The following is a 22,311-nucleotide window of genomic DNA, read 5'->3' as shown; positions in this document are numbered from 1 at the left end:
AAAAAGCAAAACAGGGTGTTACTGAGTTTGAAACAAAACCTACAGGATGAGAGGCAGCATGACGGAGTAGAAAGAACACTGGACTAAGAGCCAGATTTTTATCTAGAACCTGTCACTTACCAGCTAGGTAACCTTAGGCTACTTGCCCTCCTGGGTTGCAGTATGCGATCTATAGAACATGGGTGGGATGGATCAAATAAGATCAAAGACCCTACAGGATGATTCAATTTTTTTTCTTTAGTAAGAAACAACGTACTGAGCTTAGCTTAGCTGATAGAGAAGGACAGAAGAGAGCAGAAATCCAGGCAGGTAAGGAGCAAGTTAGGAGTTGTGAAAGACTATTTGGACGCTGAGGTAAGGTAAAACTTCTTGAAGTTTCTCCCAGTCCTCCTGGGATTTTACTACACTTTAGTGAGTTATCTCTAGGATCTCATTTACGAAAGATTTTCTTTTATGCCAGGAATATGAACAAATGTCTTGCAACATTTTTATTACGTGTGCATTTCCCCATTCATACTATCAAATTTCTGGATCTAAAACTAAACGACTAAAAAGTAGATTATTTCAAGGGTAAAATGAGCCAGTGCTTGGCTTGAAACACTGTACTTGGTTCTTTTTTTTTTTTTTTTTTGAGACGGAGTCTTGCTCTGTCGCCCAGGCTGGAGTGCAGTGGCGCGATCTCCGCTCACTGCAAGCTCCGACCCCCCGGGTTCACGCCATTCTCCTGCTTCAGCCTCCCGAGTAGCTGGGACTATTTAGATCCGTCACTAAAGAACTAAAGCTAATACATGGTTGTGATACTTTTTACATTCAGCACTTTTAATAGACATTCGTTAATTTTATGTGAACCCAAAAGTAGTAAAATTGTCATTAAACATTAATGAAACTATTTATCGGTTACATAGGCCAAAACTAAGAATAATTTATTGGCTTTGGTTTCTAAATTGCTGTTCCAGTGCCTCAATGAAACACTTTTACACCTAAGCTGTACTGCAAACATGATTTATCCACTTACATTTATTTAATTCATGGCTCCAATTCAGGGCCATAAAACAAAGGTAAAACCTGAGACAAGGCAGGGCAGGTGTTAAAAGTATAACTGTTGCTTTATTATATCTGTAATCAACAGAATCAAAAGCATAGGCCCCTTTCCTTTTAGAAGGGAAGAAAAAGTTATTTCACCTGTACACGTAACAGAGTTTTATATAAAATGTTATTTTAATATTGCCATTATATACTACCTAATTCGTTAGGTGTGTGTATTTTCAAAGACTTTCTAAACTTTTTAATGCTCAGAAAACTTTTTTCATTTTACATTAGGAGCGATCCAATATTTATCATAGTTAACGATTTGAAGATTTCCTACCTCTGAGGAGGAATAAAAGGTAGGCAGAAGATTAAAATGAGTCCTATTTCGGCATAAAGAAAGGTTGCCACTGCCGCCCACTGGAGTGTCATTTTTTTTTCTTCACCTAAATGGAGAAACGCTTATTTTTATCTTGCTTCCTTTCAAACAAAACCGTTCAATGCCCCGAGGCGCAGCGTTTTTGTCCGGGGGAAGGACCGTGTCCCACCTTCCCGCACCTGGGGGGCCGGCACGGACCCCGGTCAGGAAGGGGGAAAGGGTGGCCCGGGAAGCGGGTGGCTACCTCCCTGGGAGTCGTGGGACCCGGCGAGGCGGCCCGCTGGCCACTGTCTTTTCCGCCAGCTTCGCGGCGACAGAAGCCCAACGCCACCCTCCACCAACGCCCGGCTTCCCGGCCCTCCCGCTCCCAGAAGGCGCCGCGGGCCCTCGACCACCGCTCCGCGGACCGGGCAGGGCCAGCCCCGCGGGGTTCTGCAGACCAGGGAGCGGCGCTCTCCCTCCGCGGCCTAGCGCCCCACGGGTCCCCGGGTCGCGGTCGCCCTTACCCGCCGGCTGCCCGCCTGGCTCCCCGCGCTGCTCCGCGGCAGCCGACGCGCGGGACGTCAGACGCCGCGGCCGGGCGGGGGAGGGGAGCCAGGGCCCCACCCAGCCTCCCGCCCCGCAGGCTTCCCGCCCGCGGGCCCGTCCCGTCTGAAGTCACAGGCGGCGCGACCACGTATATGGGCAACAATTGTTTTCTAATTGGCGGAGGAGTCAGAGCATGAATTAGACTTTTGACCTGATGCTTGGGGATCGGAGCGCAACTTCTTTAGGACGGCAGACTAAGTGCAGCCCCGGCTGGAGGGCGCGCGGGGTGCAGGTCTAGGGAGCCGGGCCGGGCGCCGGGGCTGGATTGGGTGATGCAAATTCAGCGAACGCGCTTAAGACGCACTCCTTTCCGGTCACCTCCTCTCTTTTTATAGTGGGAACTGTTTGTGTCCAGAATTAAGCTATCATTTGATAAGGGGCCAGGATGAGGTGGTCGTGCAGCATTTTGTTCTGGAGAAGGTAGGATCAACTGTAGTATCACAACATATTCCGTAGGCGTTCCCATTCCCGTCCATGGGCTGGCAAGAGGCAGTCAACTTTAGCGTGATGTTTGGGGACTGGTACGAAAGGTGGGTATGGGGATATTCTTTTAATTACTATTTTCCAGTTTTTCAAACTGTGCATGTACATTTAAATTGTTGAAGAGTTTTTTCAATATTGACAACGTATCAGGAATTTAATAAAAGTACTATCCTGGTTACAATTACTTGGGGAATAGTAAACAAATGCTGAAAATGGATAATGATAGAATATAAAACATTCAAAAACACATTTAAGTTTGTTCTTTTTCTGAATTTATCACCAATAATCTGGATCACGTGTAACAGAAAAATAGAAAACACAGACTTTGAACATAACTGTAAGGAAGATTTTTTTTCTTTTTTTTTTTGAGATGGAGTCTCCCTCTGTCTGTCACCCAGGTTGTATTGTGGCGGTGCGATCTCGGCTCACTGTAGCCTCTGCCTCCCAGGTTCAAGCGATTCTCTGGCCCCAGTCTCCTGAGTGGCTGGGATTACAGGCGCCTGCCACCATGTCTAGCTAATTGTTGTATTTTTAGTAGAGACAGGGTTTCACCATTTTAGCCAGGCTGGTCTCGAACTCCTGGACTCAAGTGATCTGTCTGCCTTGGCCTCCCAAACTGTTGGGATTACAGGTGTGAGCCACTGCGCCCAGCCAGGAAGAAACTTTTTTTTTTTTTTTTGAGACGAATCTTGCTCTGTCGCCCAGGCTGGAGTGCAGTGGTGCAATCTTGGCTCACTGCAAGCTTCACCTCCCAGGTTCACACCATTCTCCTGCCTCAGTCTCCCGAGTAGCTGGGACTACAGGTGCCCGCCACCACGCCCAGCTAATTTTTTTATATTTTTAGTAGAGATGGGGTTTCACCATGTTATCTAGGATGGTCTCCATCTCCTGACCTCGTGATCTGCCAGCCTTGGCCTCCCAAAGTGCTGGGATTACAGGCGTGAGCCACCGCGCCCGGCCAGGAAGTTACTTTTAATCAAAAGTGTTAGAACTTCCACACTGGTTCCTTCCAAACACCGAGCACATTACTCTAGTGATGATGCTGTGCTCACAACACTAGGGTAATTCAATTCAGAGTTCTGACCATACCTCCCTGTTTTGTACAGTATTCATAGAAAATGAAAAAGTCAGTTATCTTTAAAAAAAAATACATTAACTGAAAAGTGAAAACAGAATGTACTGAGAAAAAAGATGGCACCACGGTGCTTACGTTAAAATGGATTCATTCAATATTCCCAAACGCGAATTAAACAGTTTTACATAATTATTTCCTTATAACAGTTTTCATGTTGGCAAAATAAATAATACTTTAATTACGAACTGTTTTATTTCAGTCTGAGATACTTAATTCTTGCAGTGCATGCCCACCGGTAACAAAATCTATTAATAACACTCCCAAACCATGGGACTTTAAAGTTACAATCAACTGCTGAGAGGCATAAAAGTAATATCATTAAACAGAGAGTATGAAAATTAGGTTTTAAAATTAAAAACAAAACCTGGTTACTATTCTCTAGGAAATATTTCAAATATATAATCATCTCCAGCTTGGCTATCAAATTTCCTATACTTAAGATATGGTAGATTGCAGTTAATTTTATCTTTTTAGGTAGCAGGTATTATTTATTAAGCTTTCAATCTTTGGAGGAGCTAGAAGTTTTGAAATGTACCAAATTTAATGTCATTAACCAATTGGAATTTTTAAGATAAGTTCTGAGTGCAATTCTATTCAGAATTTCCTGTTCTTTTTCATTTTGGATGGATGTTGGTATTTGTTCCACCACTTTTTTGCACCTGCATACTTCTTGTTACCTTATAGATACCATGAGCCATACTTTCTTAGTATTGAAATAAATTTTATTTTAAAATGTTAAAAACATGATAAAACATGATTCCTTTAGGAAAAAATTCCCACTCTACCCATCCCCCTAATATCTATATAACAGTACTCAGAGCAGTATTTGTCAGTGTTTGCCTAGGATGATGAGGATGTCTGAACTACCGGGAATTTTCTTTAAACTGCACATTTCTGGGTCTACCCCAGATCTACCGAATCAGAATCTCTGAGGGTGGGGTCTATGACTGATTGTTAAAAAATGCTCCCAGGGATTGTTTTTATACTAAAATTTGGGAGCTACTAGTTTAAGGTACAAAATATGACCTGTGGTTTCACTGTGGGTCTAAAAGTATATATTAAAATTATTTGGGAAGTCTAGTCAAATGCCATAATGGTCTGTAAGGTAATCTATGATTGCTGACGTGCTTGACAGAGCATTAAATACCCTTTTTTCCTGCCTTGAAGTTATCTTTTCCATCATGTACATTAAATGTTGATGGAAACACATGTAAGGAGTCCCGAGTTCAAGAGCAATATCAACCCAGTCCCAGATGCATTTCAGTGGGGTTTCCTCATATCCAGCAAACATGGCCGGGTTTGCTAAGAGTCCTCTTGCAACCATCACACCTACAAATTAAAGCACACCATATTTGTCCATACATTAAGAACCCCTGGTTATTAGTTCAAGCTCAATGAAGCAAACAGAATTTTTTTTTAAAAGTATTATCACCAAGGTTTTGTGATGCCTTTATTACATTAGTATGTTTAATTCAATTACAAAAGAATTAATTTTGGTACCTTTTGTAAACCAGGAAAGTTTAAATGTACTTATAGAAATCTTTATTTTTTAAAGATTTTTACATTAAACAGTTAGTCTTTACTTTTTCTTTAGGGTAAATCTAGACTGTCATAAATTGGGCTGCTTAAAGTTCAGTTTATCTATATTCTCCCATCTAGCAATCACAGGGCTTGGCATGCCAATAATTTAAGGAAATAATGAAACTGCACAGCAGTTCTGGGGTTCTTTTAGCTCTTATCATTCTCGAGTTCACTTACTCTCATTTCTAGGTGCTTTATTTTACTAGTAGGCTATCTAGAAAATTCTTCACTGGTCACTAGATAGGATGGCGTCAGAAAAGTAACTGAATTAATTTATCCCAGTTAAGATAATCCATGTTTTTCCAGGTAGAAAACTTAACATCATTTTAATAAATTGCTTAGCTTAAAACAGTACAATGGGAAAATATGGCTTAATGTTAAACAAAACAAATGAAAATCAAATTAACATTACTTCCCCACTCTCATTTCTTCCCAATTAAAAGAACCCAAGTATTTATTTCTTACCATCTGTCCCAGTAATCTGCCACACATTTTCTGCTTCCTTTAAGCTTCTGATGTCTCCATTAGCAATCACAGGTATAGACATATTTTCCTTAATTATTTTAATGGAATCGTAGTGCACTGGCTGATGTCTTTCTTCAGCAGTTCTTCCATGGACTGTAATCCATGAAACTCCTGTTGCTTCAGCCTTTCGACAAAGATCTACCGTTCTTTTAAGGTCATCATGGATCCTACAATTTCAAAATTATATTTATCTGTTCACAGCACACAAATCTTAATGCTAACATTAACTGACTAAAATGATATTTCATCTACTAAATTAGTTAGATTTGCTATATCATATTATTACTATATGTCATTATCAGCAAGGTTTTCTTCAGGGATCAGTTCCTACTCAAGACCTCAAATTTAGCTATTTCACTACTGACAACAAAGGACAAAAAAGTTTTATCTTAGACCTAGTGCTTCTATGCTTTGGCTTTGATAAATCAAAGAGCCATGAAAGTACTGTCACAGATGAATTTAAACCTTAATATTTGCTGTGCATGCCCCCATCGCCAAGTGGGAGAACATAATACTTTATCTTGAAATATGTTTTCAGGCTGGGCACGGTGACTCACTCCTGTAATCCCAGCACTTTGAGAGGCTGAGGCAGGTGGATCACTTGAGGCCAGGAGCTCCAGACTGGCCTGGCCAACATGGGGAAACCTCGTCACTACTAAAAAATACAAAAATTAGCGAGATGTGGTGACACACGCCTGTAATCCCAACTACTTGAGAGGCTGAGGCATGAGAATTGCTTGAACCTGGGAGGCAGGGGTTGCAGTGAGCCAAGATCGTGCCATTACACTCCAGCCTGGGCAACAGGGTGAGACACTGTCTTAAAAAAAGAAGTATGTTTTCAACCTGTCACGGAAAAACTGATTCCTGGTTTATTTTCTTTTCATTGTGAAATTTTAGTGCAAATATTTTTCCTGTTTTCTATACTTGGCACCAGTAATGTTTCTTAACATTAAATACTACATAGCTAAAGTTGAAAGTTTGGTGAGACTTACAATAAAGGGAGGCTTTAACTTTCGTTAAAAGTACAAGAGGAAGTTTTTCAGGACTATACATGAAAATTATGGTATATATTCTTTTACTAAATGTCTTATTTTCAACACTTCCATACACCAGCTACCAATTTATTTAGGATAGACACTCCTAACAGCATCAGACAAAAGGAATAATCTTTTATTTCCTAAGTAACGGATGATCGTATCAATAGATTGAAATATTGTCTTTACCTTATTTTAATAGAAACTGAAAATCCAGGGGTTTCCACTTGATTTCTTACTTGTTTCACCATATCTCGAACAAGCTCTGGCTTGTTTATTAAGCAAGCCCCATAACCTTCTGCCATTGCCCACCTTTGTAAAGCAAACATATGAACAAGTGAATTATAAATAACTGGAAGAGAAGACAAAATTCTGAAAGCAATGAAATATAAGTGCATCCATTTCTCTAGTGATCTAGAATAGAAGCAGATTTAAAAAATTCATAGGTTCAACATTTCTAAGTGGATCAATATGAGATTAGGAAAACATGTTCCCAGATCAAAAAGTACTCAGGAGAAATGGTTTTCATTGGCAAGTGAGAATATTAAGTTAAAAGTCATTCAACCAAAACAGGTTTAAATATTTCAAGTAATTAATTGCAATGACTTCAGATTTCAAAAATTCCAAATTTGATGTTTATTGTACATAATGAGGTTTTATTAGTCTCAATAGTAGAAAGATAGTTTTGGCCTACAGCATTCCAATACCACTAAACAGCTTATTTAACTCTCCTAATGAGTATACAAATATGTCTCATCTGATTTAGATTACGCTATACTTAACAACTTTGCTTTTATTCTGTGGACACATTTTGAATTACTGATAATCTACTACAGTGCCAGTACAGTAGAACTATTATTGTCAGGACAGGTGCGGTGGCTCAGGTCTGTAATCCCAGGACTTTGGGAGGCCGAAGCGGGTAGATCACCTGAGGTTGGGAGTTCGCGACCAGCCTGACCAACACAGAGAAACCCCGCCTCTACCAAAAATACAAAATTAGCCGGGCATGGTGGTGCATGCCTGTAATCCCAGCTACTCGGGAGGCTGAGGCAGGAGAATTGCTTGAAACTCGGAGGCGGTGGTTGTGGTGAGCCCAGACGGCACCACTGCACTCCGATTTGGGAAACTCCGTCTCAAAAAAAAAAAAAAAAAAAAGAAATATTATTGTCAAATTAAGTACATCCTATCAACACGCAGTTACTTAAACCCAACCAAATAACTGTGGTATAGAAAGAAAAGGTGATTATAATAAGGTATTTTTATAAGGAGAATTAATTAGGAGGAAATATATGGTGATTTCCTAAGTCAAACAATCTGTTTTCAGAGCAAGCATATCTGACATGACAGTAAAAATACATTTTAGGGATTGCCGTAAATATTAGATTCTCATATAACTACTTATGGATGAGATTCAAGGCACAGCCACATAAAAATTCTATTGGTGAAGGGAGACAAAACACCTGTCTATACATCGTTTCAGTCATCAGAAAAGACCTTTGAATTTATGTTCCTAAATTATATTTCCCTATATTTTCTTCCTTCTTGTTTTGAGTCCCGGGGCTGTAACTCTATTTTCTTTTTAAGTTTTGGAAAACTAGAAAGATATTTTACCATGTTCACACATAGTTTTTTTTGTAATCTCTTGGAAAATTCTTCCAACTTCTTTGAGCTTTACCTCTGAGGGCAACCACAGTTAATGTCTATTCCATTCGCATAAGGACAGACTATACGAGCAGCATCAGATAAAAGTCTTGCATCGTTAGCAGCAAACTGAACAATCAATGGGCAATCACCTGACAAAATGAATAGCTCAACGTTAAAATTCACAGGAAAAAACCCTGCACACACACACACACACACACCAAACTTTAATGTTTGCACAGGATAAAAGAGCAATAACGATTTTTAGCCTAAGAAGCATCTGTTCAAATAATATAACATTAAACAATTTAAAATATTTTAAATTAAAAGCAATTTACACTCAGTAAAAAATTCAAACAGTACAAAATTTGATAAATGAAAACAATTCTAACACTTTTGACAAAATAGACCCTCTTCCCAAAGGTGAGAATTAGTTTACCTGCATTCCAGAACAATTTTTTTGTATACCTGTAAAGTTTAAACAAGTGTGAACATTCTATAAATACCACTATGCCTACTGTTCCTTTCTTTCCTGATATATCTGGGAGATGTACTCAGTCCTATTTTCTTCTTTATAGTGGGATATTCCGCTGTATGGATGGACCATACAGTGTATTTTTAGACTGTTTCACATGCTCTGAGTATATTCATAGGGTAAATTCTTAGGAGTAGAATTGTTAATAGGCATTTAGCATACAACATTGTGATAGATATTACAGAATTATCATCCAAGAGTTTACCAATATATACATACACCAATATGGATAAAAGTTCTTGTTTCCTCACAACTTATCATACAGTGTATATCCAACATTTGAATATTCTAATTAGTGAGCTCTTTTCATATTCTTTGCATTTTTCTATATATAATTAGTCATTCCTTATTCCTTATTTGTAATTTTTTTATAAAACAATTAGTATTGCTATCTATCATGTGTTATAAATATTCTCCTCAGTTTTTTGTCTTTGAGCATATTTGTGCTCTTACATATAAAGGTTTAAATTTTTTTTTTTTTTTTTTTGAGACAGCGTCTCTCTCTGTCACCCAGGCTGGAGTGCAGTGGCACAGTCTCAGCTCACTGCAACCTCTGTGTCCCAGGTTCAAGTGATTCTCTGGCTCAGCCTCCCAAGTAGCTAGGAGTACAGGCGCCTGCCACCAAAGCCAGCCAATTTTTTAATTTTTAGTAGAGACAGGGTTTTGCCATGTTGGTCAGGCTGGTCTTGAACTCCTGACCTCAGGTGATCCACCCACCTTGGCCTCCCAAAGCGCTAAGATTACAAGAATGAGCCACCGCGTCTGGCCCAAAGGTTTAAATTTTAATACAGCCAAATGTATTAAAGCTTCCTATGTTTTAAAGAACATATTTTTCTTATCCTTGGGTCAGTGTTATGAACTCTTTTTAGATGTATTTCAACATTTCTTTTGAGGAATACTTGTACGAGAATCATTGGATGTTTATAAAAATGCAGATTTCTTGGCATCATCCTAGTTGCATTGATTCAAGATTCCTATGGCAATCCACTGATTTATAGGATTATGATGGTTTAGGAGAATTTGCTTTATTCTTTATGGAGATGTAAGGTGCTTTCTCTTTTGTAGCTCAAGAGAGTTACAGAATTTCAATTTAACAACCATTTATTGGTCTAATATATTTCCAACACTGTACTAGATGCTAAGGATACAAATCAAGCTATTTCTATAGCTACAGCCCTCAAGGAGGCCGAACCTAATGGGAGAAACAGGCATATAAAGAGGAAATCATAATGCAGTAGAATTAAGTGCAACATAAGAGCCTGTGCTTAGCAGGGAGGACGTGAGTAGAGGATGATAAAAAAAAAAAAAAAAAAAAAAGATTCATGGCTACAAATATTGAGAGCTGAATGAAGAAACATAAACTACAGTTTGCAAGAGAGAGAAAGGGGTCTGGTGTGAGAAGACAGGGTATTGGTTCAAGGACTTAAAATAACTTAGGAATTTTGAAGGATAAAGTCAGTGGGTGTGGGGAGAAACTGAAGGAAGATAAGGCTGCAGAAGATATATTTGGAGGTCAGATTATGAAAAACTGTATATTATCCTCAGGTGCTAAAATTTTAGTCTTTAAGCCAGTAGTTCTCAACCTTTAACAAGCTCAGAATTACCTGGAAAGCTTTTCAGAACACAGATTGCTGGACCACATATCCAGAATTTCTAATTTAGTATACCTGTAAATCTCCCTTTCTAACAAGTTTCCAGATAATAATAATGCTGCTGGTCTGGGGATCCCACCTTGTGAACAATGAGGAAAATTTACATTTTCAATAGGTCACTTGGAGGATAGTTTGGAATGGTACAAGACTAGAGGCAGTGTGACAGGCATCTACTCTAATAGCCCTAGTGAGAGGAGAGGGTTTCAAAGTGGCCTTACGCTTTGGTATATACACTGATAGTTTACAAGGCATTCAGTAATAACAGGTAAAAAAATACTTATTAAAAACACTAAAGAACTAAAACTTTTTCACATAAAATCTCTAAATTGTGTTGTTTCTGATTAGACAAGATAATGGAGTTTGTAAACAAATTTAAAAAGTTTTACAAAGTCAGTATACTTGGTTTCACATACCTTGGTTTGTGGTAAATTCACTGTCTCTGGCTTTTATAGATTTGACAAAATCAGCGGCAACTATCATTGGTGTATAACACAGATCACAACTGTATTTTCTTACTAGTGTCCTAAAAGCCAACCTGTGAGCATATAAAACCTTAATTATGCATTTAGAAACACCACAAACATATTTTAGTGCATTGTTAAATATTTATCAGAGAAAGTTCTACCTACGGGGAGATGGAGGATATTTACTTTTCCCTACTATTCCTGCTAAGTATTACTAAAAACCCTGGATATTATATATAAAACAAACACAAGAAAATTTTGAAAGGTGAAGAAAAGATGGCCAGACAGGCTAGTGACCTCAGGACCTGAGGAATGACAGGGTGGTGAGTTCTCTGGATTTTATTTTTGTCTCAAATATCCTAGACTTGAAGAAGCTGGCCAACTGGAAACAACAATGGATGCAGAAAAAAAAACAGCCCCAACAAAAGCCTTCTCTAACCAAGGGACCAGGAAAATATTCTTTCTGACCTAGTAAGACAGAAATCTTTTAGACAGTTCTACTCCAGCCAAATACTGTAGAAAAAGCTATGGCTTTATCTCCATTAGCAAAGGCCAAGTGGGAATCCTAGACTTCTACCCTCTAAAGGCTGTTAACAAGGTGCTCCAACATTCTACTGAGATGATGTCCGAGAAAGCCAGGTAAGGATTTGAAACTTTCATCTCTGGTGGCCAGTGAGGTCACTCCCAGCCCAGTGGTATCAGTGGAGGCCACAAGGGGAGCCTGGACTTCCATGCCTGCCAGCAGTAATGAAGCACTCCTCTTCCTCACTGCTTGGTGTGGTTTCAGAGGAGGCATAGTGGAGAGCCAGGACTTTCATTATTGCCCAGCATATATGAGGCTACCGTCACCATGGGGAACTGTAACTCTCATCCCTGTCCAGCAGTAATAAGGAGCTCCTCACCCACCAGATGCTGAAGGAGGCCAAGTGAAGAACTTGGACTTCTATCAGATAGTAATGAGGTGGCATCACTCCCCTAATCATTCCCTGCTGGAGTGTTGTCAGAAAAAGCCAGTTAAAACAGAATGTTCAATAGTCAAAATCAATTAATCTAATCCATCATATTAACAGGCTAAATAATAAAAAGCACATGATCATGTAGATGCAGAAAAGGCATTTGACAAAATACCCATACATAGTAAAAAAAAAAAAAAAAAAAAAAAGCTAACTCTCAGAAAACCAGAAGTAGAGGGAACCTTCCTCAGTTTCATAAAGTACATCCATAAAATTCCTACAGAACACTTTTGCCTTAGACAGGAACAAGGTAAGGAAGTCTGCTCTTATCACCCTTATTCAACACAGCACTGAAACTTTTAGTCAGTGCAAGAAGGCATGATAAAGAACAAAAGGCACATGATCAAAAGGAAGAAATCCAACTGTCCTTATTTGCAGATGACATGGTTGTTTATAGACTCTGAAGGAATTTACAAAAAAACTAGAACCAACAAGTGAGTTTAGCAAGTTTTCAGGATATAAGATCAACATACAAAAATCTATTTCTATGTCCTAGCAATAAACATGTGAACACCAAAAATTAAAAATTCTATTTACAAACATGCTCAAAACAAACCCAGGTGTCTTATAAAACATGTACAGAACTTGTAACCTGAAAACTACACAAAACTGATGATAGAAATCAAAGAAAATCTCAATCAATGGAAAGACATATTGTGTTCATGGATTGGGAGACTCAACACAGTAAGAAAGTCAATTCTTCCCAAGTTGAGGTATAGGTTTCACACAGTTCTTATGAAAATTCCAGCAAGGTTTTTTGCAGAGATAGACAAGGTCATTCTAAAATTTATTTGTAAAGCAAGGGAACTAGAATAGCTAAAACAATTTTGAAAAAGTAAATAAATTGGGAAGAACCAGTCTACCTGATTTCAAGACATATTATAGAGCTATATAATAAAACTGTGGTATTGGCAGGGAAAAAGATACAAGATCAATGGAACAAAATAGAAAATGCTGATTTCTCATAAAGAAGCAAATAATTAAATAGAGGAGAGACAGCCTTTCTTTTTTTTATTATTTTTTTTGAGACGGAGTTTTACTCTTGTTGCCCAGGCTGGAGTGCAGTGGCACGATCTTGGCTCACTGCAACCTTCACCTCCCAGGCTCAAGCGATTTTCCTGTTTCAGCCTCCCAGCAGCTGGGACTATTGGCATGCACCACCATGCTGACTAATTTTTGTATTTAGTAGAGATGGAGTTTCACCATGTTGGACAGGCTGGTCTAGAACTCCTGACCTCAAATGATCTGCCCACCTCAGCCTCCCAAAGTGCTGGAATTAGGATTTGATGGCGTGAGCCACCGTGCCTGGCCCACAGCCTTTCAAAAATGGTGCTGGAGTAATTGGATACCCATAGGCAACCTAACCTAAGCCTCACACTTACATAAAAGTTAATGCAAAATTGATCGTGGACTTAAATGCAAAACATAAAACTATAAAACTTTTAGGGAAAAAAACTGAGGAGAAAATATTCAGGATCTGGAGCTACATAAAGGTTTCTTATACTTGACATCAAAAGCACAATTTACAAAAGAAAAAATTGATAAGTTAGACTTCATTAAAATGAAACTTTTGTTCTGCAAAAGATCCTGTTAAGAGCATGAAAAGACAAGCCATATACAGGGAGAAAATATGTGCAAATCACATATCTGACAAAGCAGAATATATATCTAGAGTATATAAATAACTCTCAGCACTCAATAGAAAACAAGAAAACATGGATAAAAGCACTTGAATAGATACTTATACAAAGACAACATACAAATGGCCAATAAACACACAAAAAGATGTTCAGCATCATTAATCATTAGGGAAATGCAAATTAAAACTGCAATGAAATACCACTTCATACCCATTAGGATGATTATAATAATAAAAAAAACAAAACTCCCAGAATATAACAAGTGTTGATGAGGATGTGGATAAATTAAAACTCTTGTTCACTGCTGCTGGTAAGGTAACATGGTGCAGCTGCTATGGAAAGCAGTATAGTAGCTGCTCAAAAAATTAAACATAGAATCACCATATGATCCAGCAATTCTACTTCTGGGTACATAGTCAAAAAAGAATTGAAAGCAGGGTTTCAGAGACCTGTTATGAACCATGGGTATTTGTATATGGGTATTTGTACACCCATAGTTCATGAAAGTATTGTTTGCGATAGCCAAAAGGTGGAAGTTATCTTGTGTTCTATTAATATATGAATGGATATCAACAGATGAATGGATAAACAAAATATACATAAAATGGAACATTATTCAGCCTTAAAAGGAACAATAGTCTGATATATGCTACAACATGAATGAACCTTGAGGATGTTATGCTGCATAAAATATTAGCAAAACCAGTTTTGAACAAATACGTATAAGACTTATATGAGGTACCTAGAGTAGTGAAATTCATAGAGGGAGAAAGTAGAATAATGGTTGCCAGGGGCTGCTGTAGGGAACAGTGGAATGGGGAGTTATAGTTTAATGTGTATAGAATTTCCATCTTCTAAGATGAAAAGAGTTTTAGAGATCAGATGCACAACAATGTGAATGTAATTAACACTACTGAACTGTGTTCTTAAAAATGAGAGGTAAATTTTATGTTACGTATATTTTATAACAAACTTTTTTAAAAAAACAACTCAATAGTAAAAGAGCAAACAATCCAATTAGAAGATGAGCAAAAGATACCAAGAAATATTTCTTTGAAAACTGAACACACCACTACCTCAGGACCCAGTAATTGCACTATTTGTCCCAAGACTTAAGTTCACATAAAAATCTACACATCAATACTTGTATCTATTTAATATACACTATATACTTACAGGTAGGAGTTACAACCACCACCATTTTTATAGATATAACAAGTGCAGCTCAGAGAGGTTGTTTACTCAGGATCACATATATACTAGGCAAGCGTTAGCATCATGACTCAATTCTAAATCATGATTCCAAAGGTAGGAGTTTGAAGTTCCCATACGCTGGTGGTCTTATAGTACTTTTAAAAAGTCAGAGCATAAAAGGGAAATTTCATCTTAGTTCATTAACCATTTAGCAACACTTACTTTGAATATCGAACCATTGGGGCACAGACTTTTACCAGCTGTCCAGAATGAAACATTTCTATGGGATCTTTTTTTCTTTCTTGACATATTGTGGTCTGCATGCAGTCACTCTTCATTAATACAGATTTGTTTCAAATCTGAAAAAGACAGTAAGCTTGTATAGAGAAAATATGCTTTCACTATATTAATTCCATTCTAACAATTTCAACTGCCAACAATGTATATTTTTTATCAGGCTTGTGGGCTCAGAAATTTTTTTATTAATAGCTTCTTTTCACAGTATCCAATATGATACTATAGAATGCTGCCTCTATTTGTAAGATAAATAGATGTGGAAAACTACCCAAGATAGTTGTGGAAAAACAAGATGTAGAAAACAATATTTTTCCCTAGTTTACCATGTTGTAAGTTTTCAGGTTATTTAAACAATTTTTTACATGCTACTTTGTTGGGATTGGTGAGCCAAGAAATTTGGTTTATTTTATATATAATACTCGACTAGCATTTGGAAATATCTTGTTTTATTCAGGAAAGTTAAATGGCATTAATAGAGCAACTCTAAGTAGTCAGTGTTTCTTTTCTTTTTTTTTTTTTTTTTTGAGACAGAGTCTCGCTCTGTCACCCAGGCTGGAGTGCAGTGGCCAGATCTCAGCTCACTGCAAGCTCCGCCTCCCGGGTTTACGCCATTCTCCGGCCTCAGCCTCCCGAGTAGCTGGGACTACAGGCGCCCGCCACCTCGCCCGGCTAGTTTTTTGTATTTCTTAATAGAGACGGGGTTTCAAAAGATATCCTGGTGCTTTTATTGTAATTCTTGAATCCTGTTGTCTGCGAATCAGAAGATAAACAAACGTTAATTATTTTTAAAAATTTTAATGTGATATTATCTAGTGAAAATTTCAATTATAATTCTACAATTACATTCTAAATCACTTTTATACCCCAAGAGGTACAGGTACAAGTGATGAAATTATGGCGTTTATAAATGTTTTATATTTGCTATACTTAAAATCTTACCATTTCACAGTGTTGGTTACTTTTCATATTCCAGTTTTTGGCCTTAGTAATTTAGAAACAGGTATGTATGAAGGAAAAATGAAACAGAAAAAAATAAAAAAAAAAAGAATCGGATATGGGCCAACTTTAGAACAGTCTAATTGCTCAAACTTTAGAGTCTTTAACCTTTAGGCAAAGAGTTGAAATTAAAAATAGCCAAGGTACTTAAGGATGTCAGGATCTTGCAAGAAACTGCTGGAAGCACCAATATTTAAGTAACAGAGGAAAAGGGGAGAGCAACAAAGACTGAAGATGAACTTTGGAGCTGGGAGGAATAAACCTAAAGAGTGATACTCAGAAACCAAGAGAGAGACCATTATGAAGGAAGGAGGGGATAGGTATCTTAAACATCAAAGTAAGGCAAAAATAAAGGGTGCAATGCCAACAAGGTTATTAGTTATTTTAGCAAGAATTATTTCATTTTTATCCACTCCTGCAGTCATAGTAAATGGCATACAGAAGAAGGCCTCAATATTTATTTGCTTAAAGAATAAATCAGTAGCTTTCAGGGGGCTGGGCTCACACCTGTAAACTCAGCATTTTGGGAGGCCAAGGCAGGAGTTCCAGACCAGCTTGGGCAATATAGTGAGATTCCCATCTCTAAAAAAATTATAAAAATTAGCTGGGCGTAGCAGCAAGCACCTGTGGTTTCAGCTACTCTAGAAGCTTAGGCAGGAGGATCCCTTGAGCCCAGAAGGTTGAGGCTGCAGTGAGCCATGATCCTGCCACTGCACTCCAGCCTGGGTGACAGAGCTAGATCCCAACTCAACAAAAGAAAACAAAACAAAACAATCGGTAGCTTTCAACTTTAGTTGTATACTATAATGAACTGGGGAGCTTTTAAGAGTTAGGATGCCCAAGCCATACCCTAAACCAATTAAATCCAAATGTCTGGGCTCAGAATGCAGGCATCAGTGTTTTTATTAAAGCTCTTCAGGTGATTTCAATGTGCAGCTAAGCTTGGAATTACTGGAATAAGTAAATCCAAAGATTCCAAAGCACCTGGTACAATTGTTTGTTTAAATGGGTTCCTGCCTTACCTATTAGCTCCTTTTAGGATATGGATTGAGTCTTATGTTTGTAAACTCATGAGAGCATGCAGAGTAGAGGGGTCAAAACTTTCACTCTATGAGTGAATATTATTCACTGTTCTAAAATCTTCCACTGTGGGGAATAAAGTCAAGGAAGGAAAAATAATTCCTAATTCACAAGTAATGAACGAATCACTCCTATTCCCATCATGACTAAGATCTTACATACTAGGGAAAATCCTCTGAGACAAAGAGAGCATAATGCAGTGTAGCATTAAGACTTGCTTACCTGAGGTGTTATGAGTATGAAATGCATTTAGATTTATAAAATACTTAGAACAGCGATAAGCACAGGATAAGCAGTAGCACCTTTTTGAAACAGAATGTAGAAAACCATGTAGCTCTGGAACTGGACAAAATTGGTTTCCTGGATACATACCTACTGTAGAAAATGAAAAAGTCATATTACAGTTTCTTTTTGCGAAGAAGCTTAAGACTTTCTTGCATACTTGTGGTTGATTGACCCTGTTAATTTATCAGTATTTATCTTAGAAGAAAGAAATCTAGGTCAAAAATGCGAACGTATTAGCTGAGAAGATACAATGGGAACCAACCTGATGCTCTTACAGCCTCAATACCGTTAGTTGAGATACAGACAATTTATCAGTTTGTAATTAAGAAAAAGTCTGACATGTGGCTGAAAGTGAGGAAGAGGTAGAAAAGGCAAAAGGTCAAAGGTCTCAGGGAAGGAAGGAGGGTAGAGACAGTGAGTTTTATTTGTCCTTTTATGGTTCAGTCTTCCTTCTTCATCGAGTCTCCCTAATTCTCTTCACTCTTCATCCCCAGCAATTTTTCTTCCCAAGCATTTCCTGCGGGCTTTTATTACCCCAGGAGTGCCAGTCAAGGGGTGGGACAGATACAGCTGTGTAGCAACTAACGACTGACTCTTGTGAGTGTGGAGGGCAAACCAAGCTCCCTGAAACCTCCGCTCTGCTCTCCTGCCTTACGCCGCACGGCCCCTGTTCTGAGGTTTAATACTTGCTTCACAGATAGGCGCTGCGGCCACGTTCCGGTGCCCACCTTCTCCTTGGCCCGGGCACGACGCCAGCCCAGGAGGCGCGGCCCAGAGCTGCTGCTAAAGACAGCGGAAAGCGCCGGCCGGACGGCCTTGGCTCCCTCGGTGCGCTGGGCGCAGAGCACTCGGACCCCGGGCGCCCACTGCTTGAGTAACCACCCGGCTCCTAGCCAGGCTTAGCCCAGCTGCGGGGTAAGTCAGTTCGCCAGGCCGGCCTGGAGCCGTGGGCTGGTTGGTCGGGCGGCGCCGAGATTCTGCGTCACCACCTGGGCGGGGCCGTTCTGCCGCTGACGACATCAACCCGGCACCTGCCAACATGGAAGGTGGCGACGGCAGCGTCGTTGTGGCTGGCCTCGGGGCTCGAGGTTCTGGAGCTGCTGCAGCGACAGTCCGGGAACTTCTGCAGGACGGTAAGGAGACGGGGTCTGACCAGGTCGTGGGTTTGGGGGTCTGCGCTGCGCCGCACCTGGACAGCGAGGTGGACCCAACCCGTTGCTTTGCAGAAAGTTTTCCAGTCTGGACGTGACCACTCCCCTCCGCCCGGCCCCCTGGCTTGGGTACTGTTCTAGCCAACCTGTTTCCTATGGGACTAGCTCCCTCTTTTCCGGTGTCTTGGGGACACCTGGTTTCTGTTTGCTCTTCATTTCAACTCGACCCCCCCCCCCCCATGCCTCCAGCTTCCCTGAAGTTTAGGGAGACCAAACCCTGTGGCCCGCGTTGGCAGCCACGGGCTGCTGCCGCAGTTCTTGAACGGGTGTAGCGTTCGAGCTCTTCAAAAGTGTAAGATCTAGAACAGACGGCAGACGCATGATGAAGTAGGGCCTTGTTTTAAAGTAGAACTGGAAACGCCTACTCCTTTAACAAATGGACTATACAGGTCACCCCTCTCGCAGCCGGTTTTTTTTTTTCCCACTCCTTTATGAGGCAGTTATCCACAGTGAGACGTGGGAGAAGGTTTGAGGCATTCGTTCAGGTTGGGATTAACCATTTGTACAGAATCTAGCAGTCAGATTTATTGCTAGTCAGTTTGGAGAGAAGTTGCCCAAAATAAGAAAAGTTAGATATACCTGAAAAGCATATTCAGTTGTGTCAATCCAGTTACCATGCCCGAATCTCTTATCCTTCAGAATTTAAAGTTCAAATTTATAAGCATAAGAATAAAGCCCTTCTCACCTGTTTTTAATTTTTTCTCTAGTGGCCATCGCATTCTACCTTGTACTAAAATCATTTGTATACTTTTTAAAATCTCTTCTGTATGGCGAACTTTTTTTTAATATCCCACAATGTGAATAGCAGTATCTTGCATACAGTAGGTGCAGAATGTTTTTTAAAGTGATCGTCCCAGTTAGAAGCACATGAACACATTTGAAGAGCAAAGTGGGTAATAAATGAAATAAAGTTCTAAATTGTTGTTTATTTTCTCTGACTGTTGAATATTTTATTGTCATCCTGAATTACATGCTTTCTCATGATAATGTATGTACTTTTGTCAAAAGCAATGATGTTTTCTGAACTATTTTGTGTTGGAAACTAGGTCAGGGTCTCTGTCTAAAACTTGATTAAACTGAATGTAAATTAAGATACAAGGCAGAGACCCTGATATATTTGCAATTGCTCCTGATATATGTGCAATTCTTGCCCTCAAGCAGTTCACCATCTAGTAGAGGAAATAATCTTGTAGGACTATTAAGGTAGGTGCTGTAATACAGTGATGTAAGATAGCAATTGGATTGTGTATAAAGTAGAGCATTAATATAGAGGAGAATGATAACTGGGGGTTGGGAACTGGTTAGGAAATGTCAGAAAAGGCTTTCTAGGTGGAGACGTTTTAAACTGTAGATAGGACTTCCCCAGGTGAACAGTGGAAGGGACAATACAGTCCAAACACTGGATATATGTTTCAGTAGGGTGTATTTCAGGAATTGTAATCAGTTCTTGGAGGGTAAATAGTCTTCAGTTCTGCCTTCTGTATTTTCCTCCTTGGTTCTCTGCTGTTCTCCACAGTGATTATTTAAATCTTCTTTATCCTTTTCAAACCTTTTCCTTCAAGCTCAACAAATGACTTTCAGCTTCCCTGGGGAGAAAAAAAGGAGCCATCAGATGTGAACTTTCTCCATTTCTTGCCCATCAAAGCGATAAATTTAACTTCAACCTATAACCATCCGTTGCACCTTTTTCCCCTTGCCTTTTCAATTGCAACAGAAGTGGAGTCTCTGCTCCTTTCTTTCTTCTTTTTTTTTTTTTTTTTTTGAGACGGAGTCTGGCTCTGTCGCCCAGGCTAGAGCGCAGTGGCGCGATCTCGGCTCACTGTAAGCTCCGCCTCCCGGGTTCACGCCATTCTCCTGCCTCAGCCTCCCGAATAGCTGTGTTACAGGCGCCCGCCACCATGCCCAGCTAATTTTTTTGTATTTTTTAGTAGAGACGGAGTTTCACCGTATTAAGTCAGGATGGTCTCGAACTCCTGACCTCGTGATCTGCCCACCTTGGCCTCCCGAAGTGCTGGGATTACAGGCGTGAGCCACCATGCCCAGCCGAGTCTCTGCTCCTTTCTAAGGATAGTCCCTCCTACTTTGCTCTGGATTTTTTCTTCCTGTTTCCTAGGGACTCAATCACCCTCAATCTATGCCATTGAAATAACTTTGCAAGGTTTCCAATGATTTTCTTGCACATACGACAAATGGACACTTTTTTGGTCCTTTCCTTTAACTTGTAATAGCATTTAATTCCTTTCTTGAAATACTTTTCTCATGTGGTTTATGGGTGCTGTGCTTTTAAAAAATTCTTAATTCTCTAAGTGCTCTTTTCCAGGTTCCTGTAGATACTTGTCAGTTCAGTTTGTTCTGAATTAAGCTGTCTCTGTTACCCCTCCCACCCCCAACATTCCTGAGGAAGTAAGCATTTCCAGCAGAAACTTTGATTCACTGTATTAGGGATTTGGCTAATGACAGTATCGAATTGATAGGCTTGGTGAGCACAGATGCATAGTATGAAAATTGGTGAGGTGTTTATGATATGCCTCCTATGGGAATGAGGAAACTATAAAAGAGAAGCATTATATAATTCATCTCTTTAAAGGCTGTAAGCCCTCAAATGCCACATCCTGTTGTGTTTGATCTTTGTACGCCCTGTGATACTACTACTACTAACTTTCTTTATCCCTTCTTTTGGCTTTTGCCATTCTTTTTTGTTTCTCTTTCTTTCTCCCTGAGCACTCTTTAGTCTCTTTGATTGCTTTCATTTTCTCTCTCCACCCCCAACTTTCCTATCTTCCTCATTTTTCTGCCTTTCTGTGCATTCTAAAACTTTTTTTCCTAAATCATCTGGTCTTTTCTGTGGTTTCAGTATGATCTTTACCTGTCTTCTGAATTATAAAACTATATTTTTAACTGCCTACTGGACATTTCTATCTTAATTTTATTATGATATGCCGTTCCATAACCTGTATGGACATTTCTATTTTGATAGTAAACAAGTAGTGCCAGTTCTATAATACACATGAAAACCTACATATGAACAAATAGTACAAGTTTTACATGTGAAAAAATGAAATGGAATCACTTTTTCTATTCTCGCCTAATCTTTTCCTCTGGTAGTCTCTGTATCTGTGTTTACTGTGTTGTTAGGTAAATGTGTGCTTGTTCCCCTTGTAAATTATGAATTCTTTGGAGGCAGAGGTTTATGTTCGTCTTTGTGTGTTCAGTGTCTAGTGGTCTAACTTAGTGTAAAACTAAATTTCCTATATCAGTTACTTAATCAAGAAATTTGGGAATCATCCTTGTTTGTTTTACCTGATCACCCATTTTCAGCTTGTCAGTAAGTCCTACATCCTATGCAGTGTGAATATTTGTCAAATTTGTCACTTTTGACGTTCTTAGTGCCACTTATTCAGGTCTTATTCAGGCCTTCATTATGTCACTTAGGCTGTTAACATAGTACTTTACTGGCCTCTGTGGTTGTATTTCTTGGGTATATTGTTAATTGGCTTTGTGGGAAAATAGAAAAAGCCCTGATTTTGTAGTGTTTGCTGATTGCCATGGTGT

At 39.3% G+C, this 22,311-nt stretch overlaps 3 protein-coding genes across 38 annotated transcripts in view; 1 reads left to right on the top strand and 2 right to left on the bottom strand.

Moving 5' to 3' along the window:
• Nucleotides 1-18,529, bottom strand: part of LOC102116116 (B cell receptor associated protein 29) — a 59,947-nt gene extending 41,418 nt beyond the window's left edge. For 4 of the 33 annotated variants that reach the window (XR_012432782.1, XR_012432783.1, XM_045387492.3 and 1 more), the window contains exons 1-8: nt 17,811-18,529; nt 17,486-17,638; nt 15,113-15,249; nt 10,993-11,114; nt 8,427-8,544; nt 6,941-7,063; nt 5,658-5,884; nt 1,367-1,472 (exon numbers count right to left, since the gene is read on the bottom strand). Coding sequence is in view for 30 of the 33 variants with exons in the window: in XM_045387492.3 (XP_045243427.1) it covers nt 1,367-1,472; nt 5,658-5,884; nt 6,941-7,063; nt 8,427-8,544; nt 10,993-11,114; nt 15,113-15,228 (812 nt within the window). In the remaining 3 variants the exon portion in view is untranslated. Of the gene's footprint in view, nt 1-1,366; nt 1,473-1,911; nt 1,968-2,144; nt 2,296-4,311; nt 4,941-5,657; nt 5,885-6,940; nt 7,064-8,362; nt 8,545-10,992; nt 11,115-15,112; nt 15,250-16,126; nt 16,169-17,485 lie in introns of those variants that run through there. The other 29 variants (XM_074035788.1, XM_045387504.3, XM_045387509.3 and 26 more) reach the window with 29 other exon arrangements.
• Nucleotides 18,530-18,563: 34 nt separating this feature from the next.
• COG5 (component of oligomeric golgi complex 5) overlaps nt 18,564-22,311 on the top strand; it is a 364,064-nt gene continuing 360,316 nt past the window's right edge. For all 4 annotated transcript variants that reach the window (XM_045387484.2, XM_005550486.4, XM_065541066.1 and 1 more), the window contains exon 1: nt 18,564-18,681. In XM_045387484.2, the coding sequence (XP_045243419.2) occupies nt 18,588-18,681 (94 nt within the window). In that variant the 5' untranslated portion in view covers nt 18,564-18,587. The remainder of the gene's footprint in view (nt 18,682-22,311) is intronic.
• Nucleotides 19,663-22,311, bottom strand: part of GPR22 (G protein-coupled receptor 22) — a 91,341-nt gene continuing 88,692 nt past the window's right edge. Inside the window, exon 4 of the transcript XR_012432784.1 lies at nt 19,663-20,345. The gene's annotated coding sequence lies outside the window, so the exon portion shown is untranslated. The remainder of the gene's footprint in view (nt 20,346-22,311) is intronic.

Source organism: Macaca fascicularis, chromosome 3 (assembly GCF_037993035.2).
Source record: "Macaca fascicularis isolate 582-1 chromosome 3, T2T-MFA8v1.1".
In the NCBI taxonomy this organism is placed as follows: Eukaryota; Metazoa; Chordata; class Mammalia; order Primates; family Cercopithecidae; genus Macaca; species Macaca fascicularis.
Note: the sequence above shows the minus strand (reverse complement) of the source record. Positions and strands in the feature narration are given on the sequence as shown.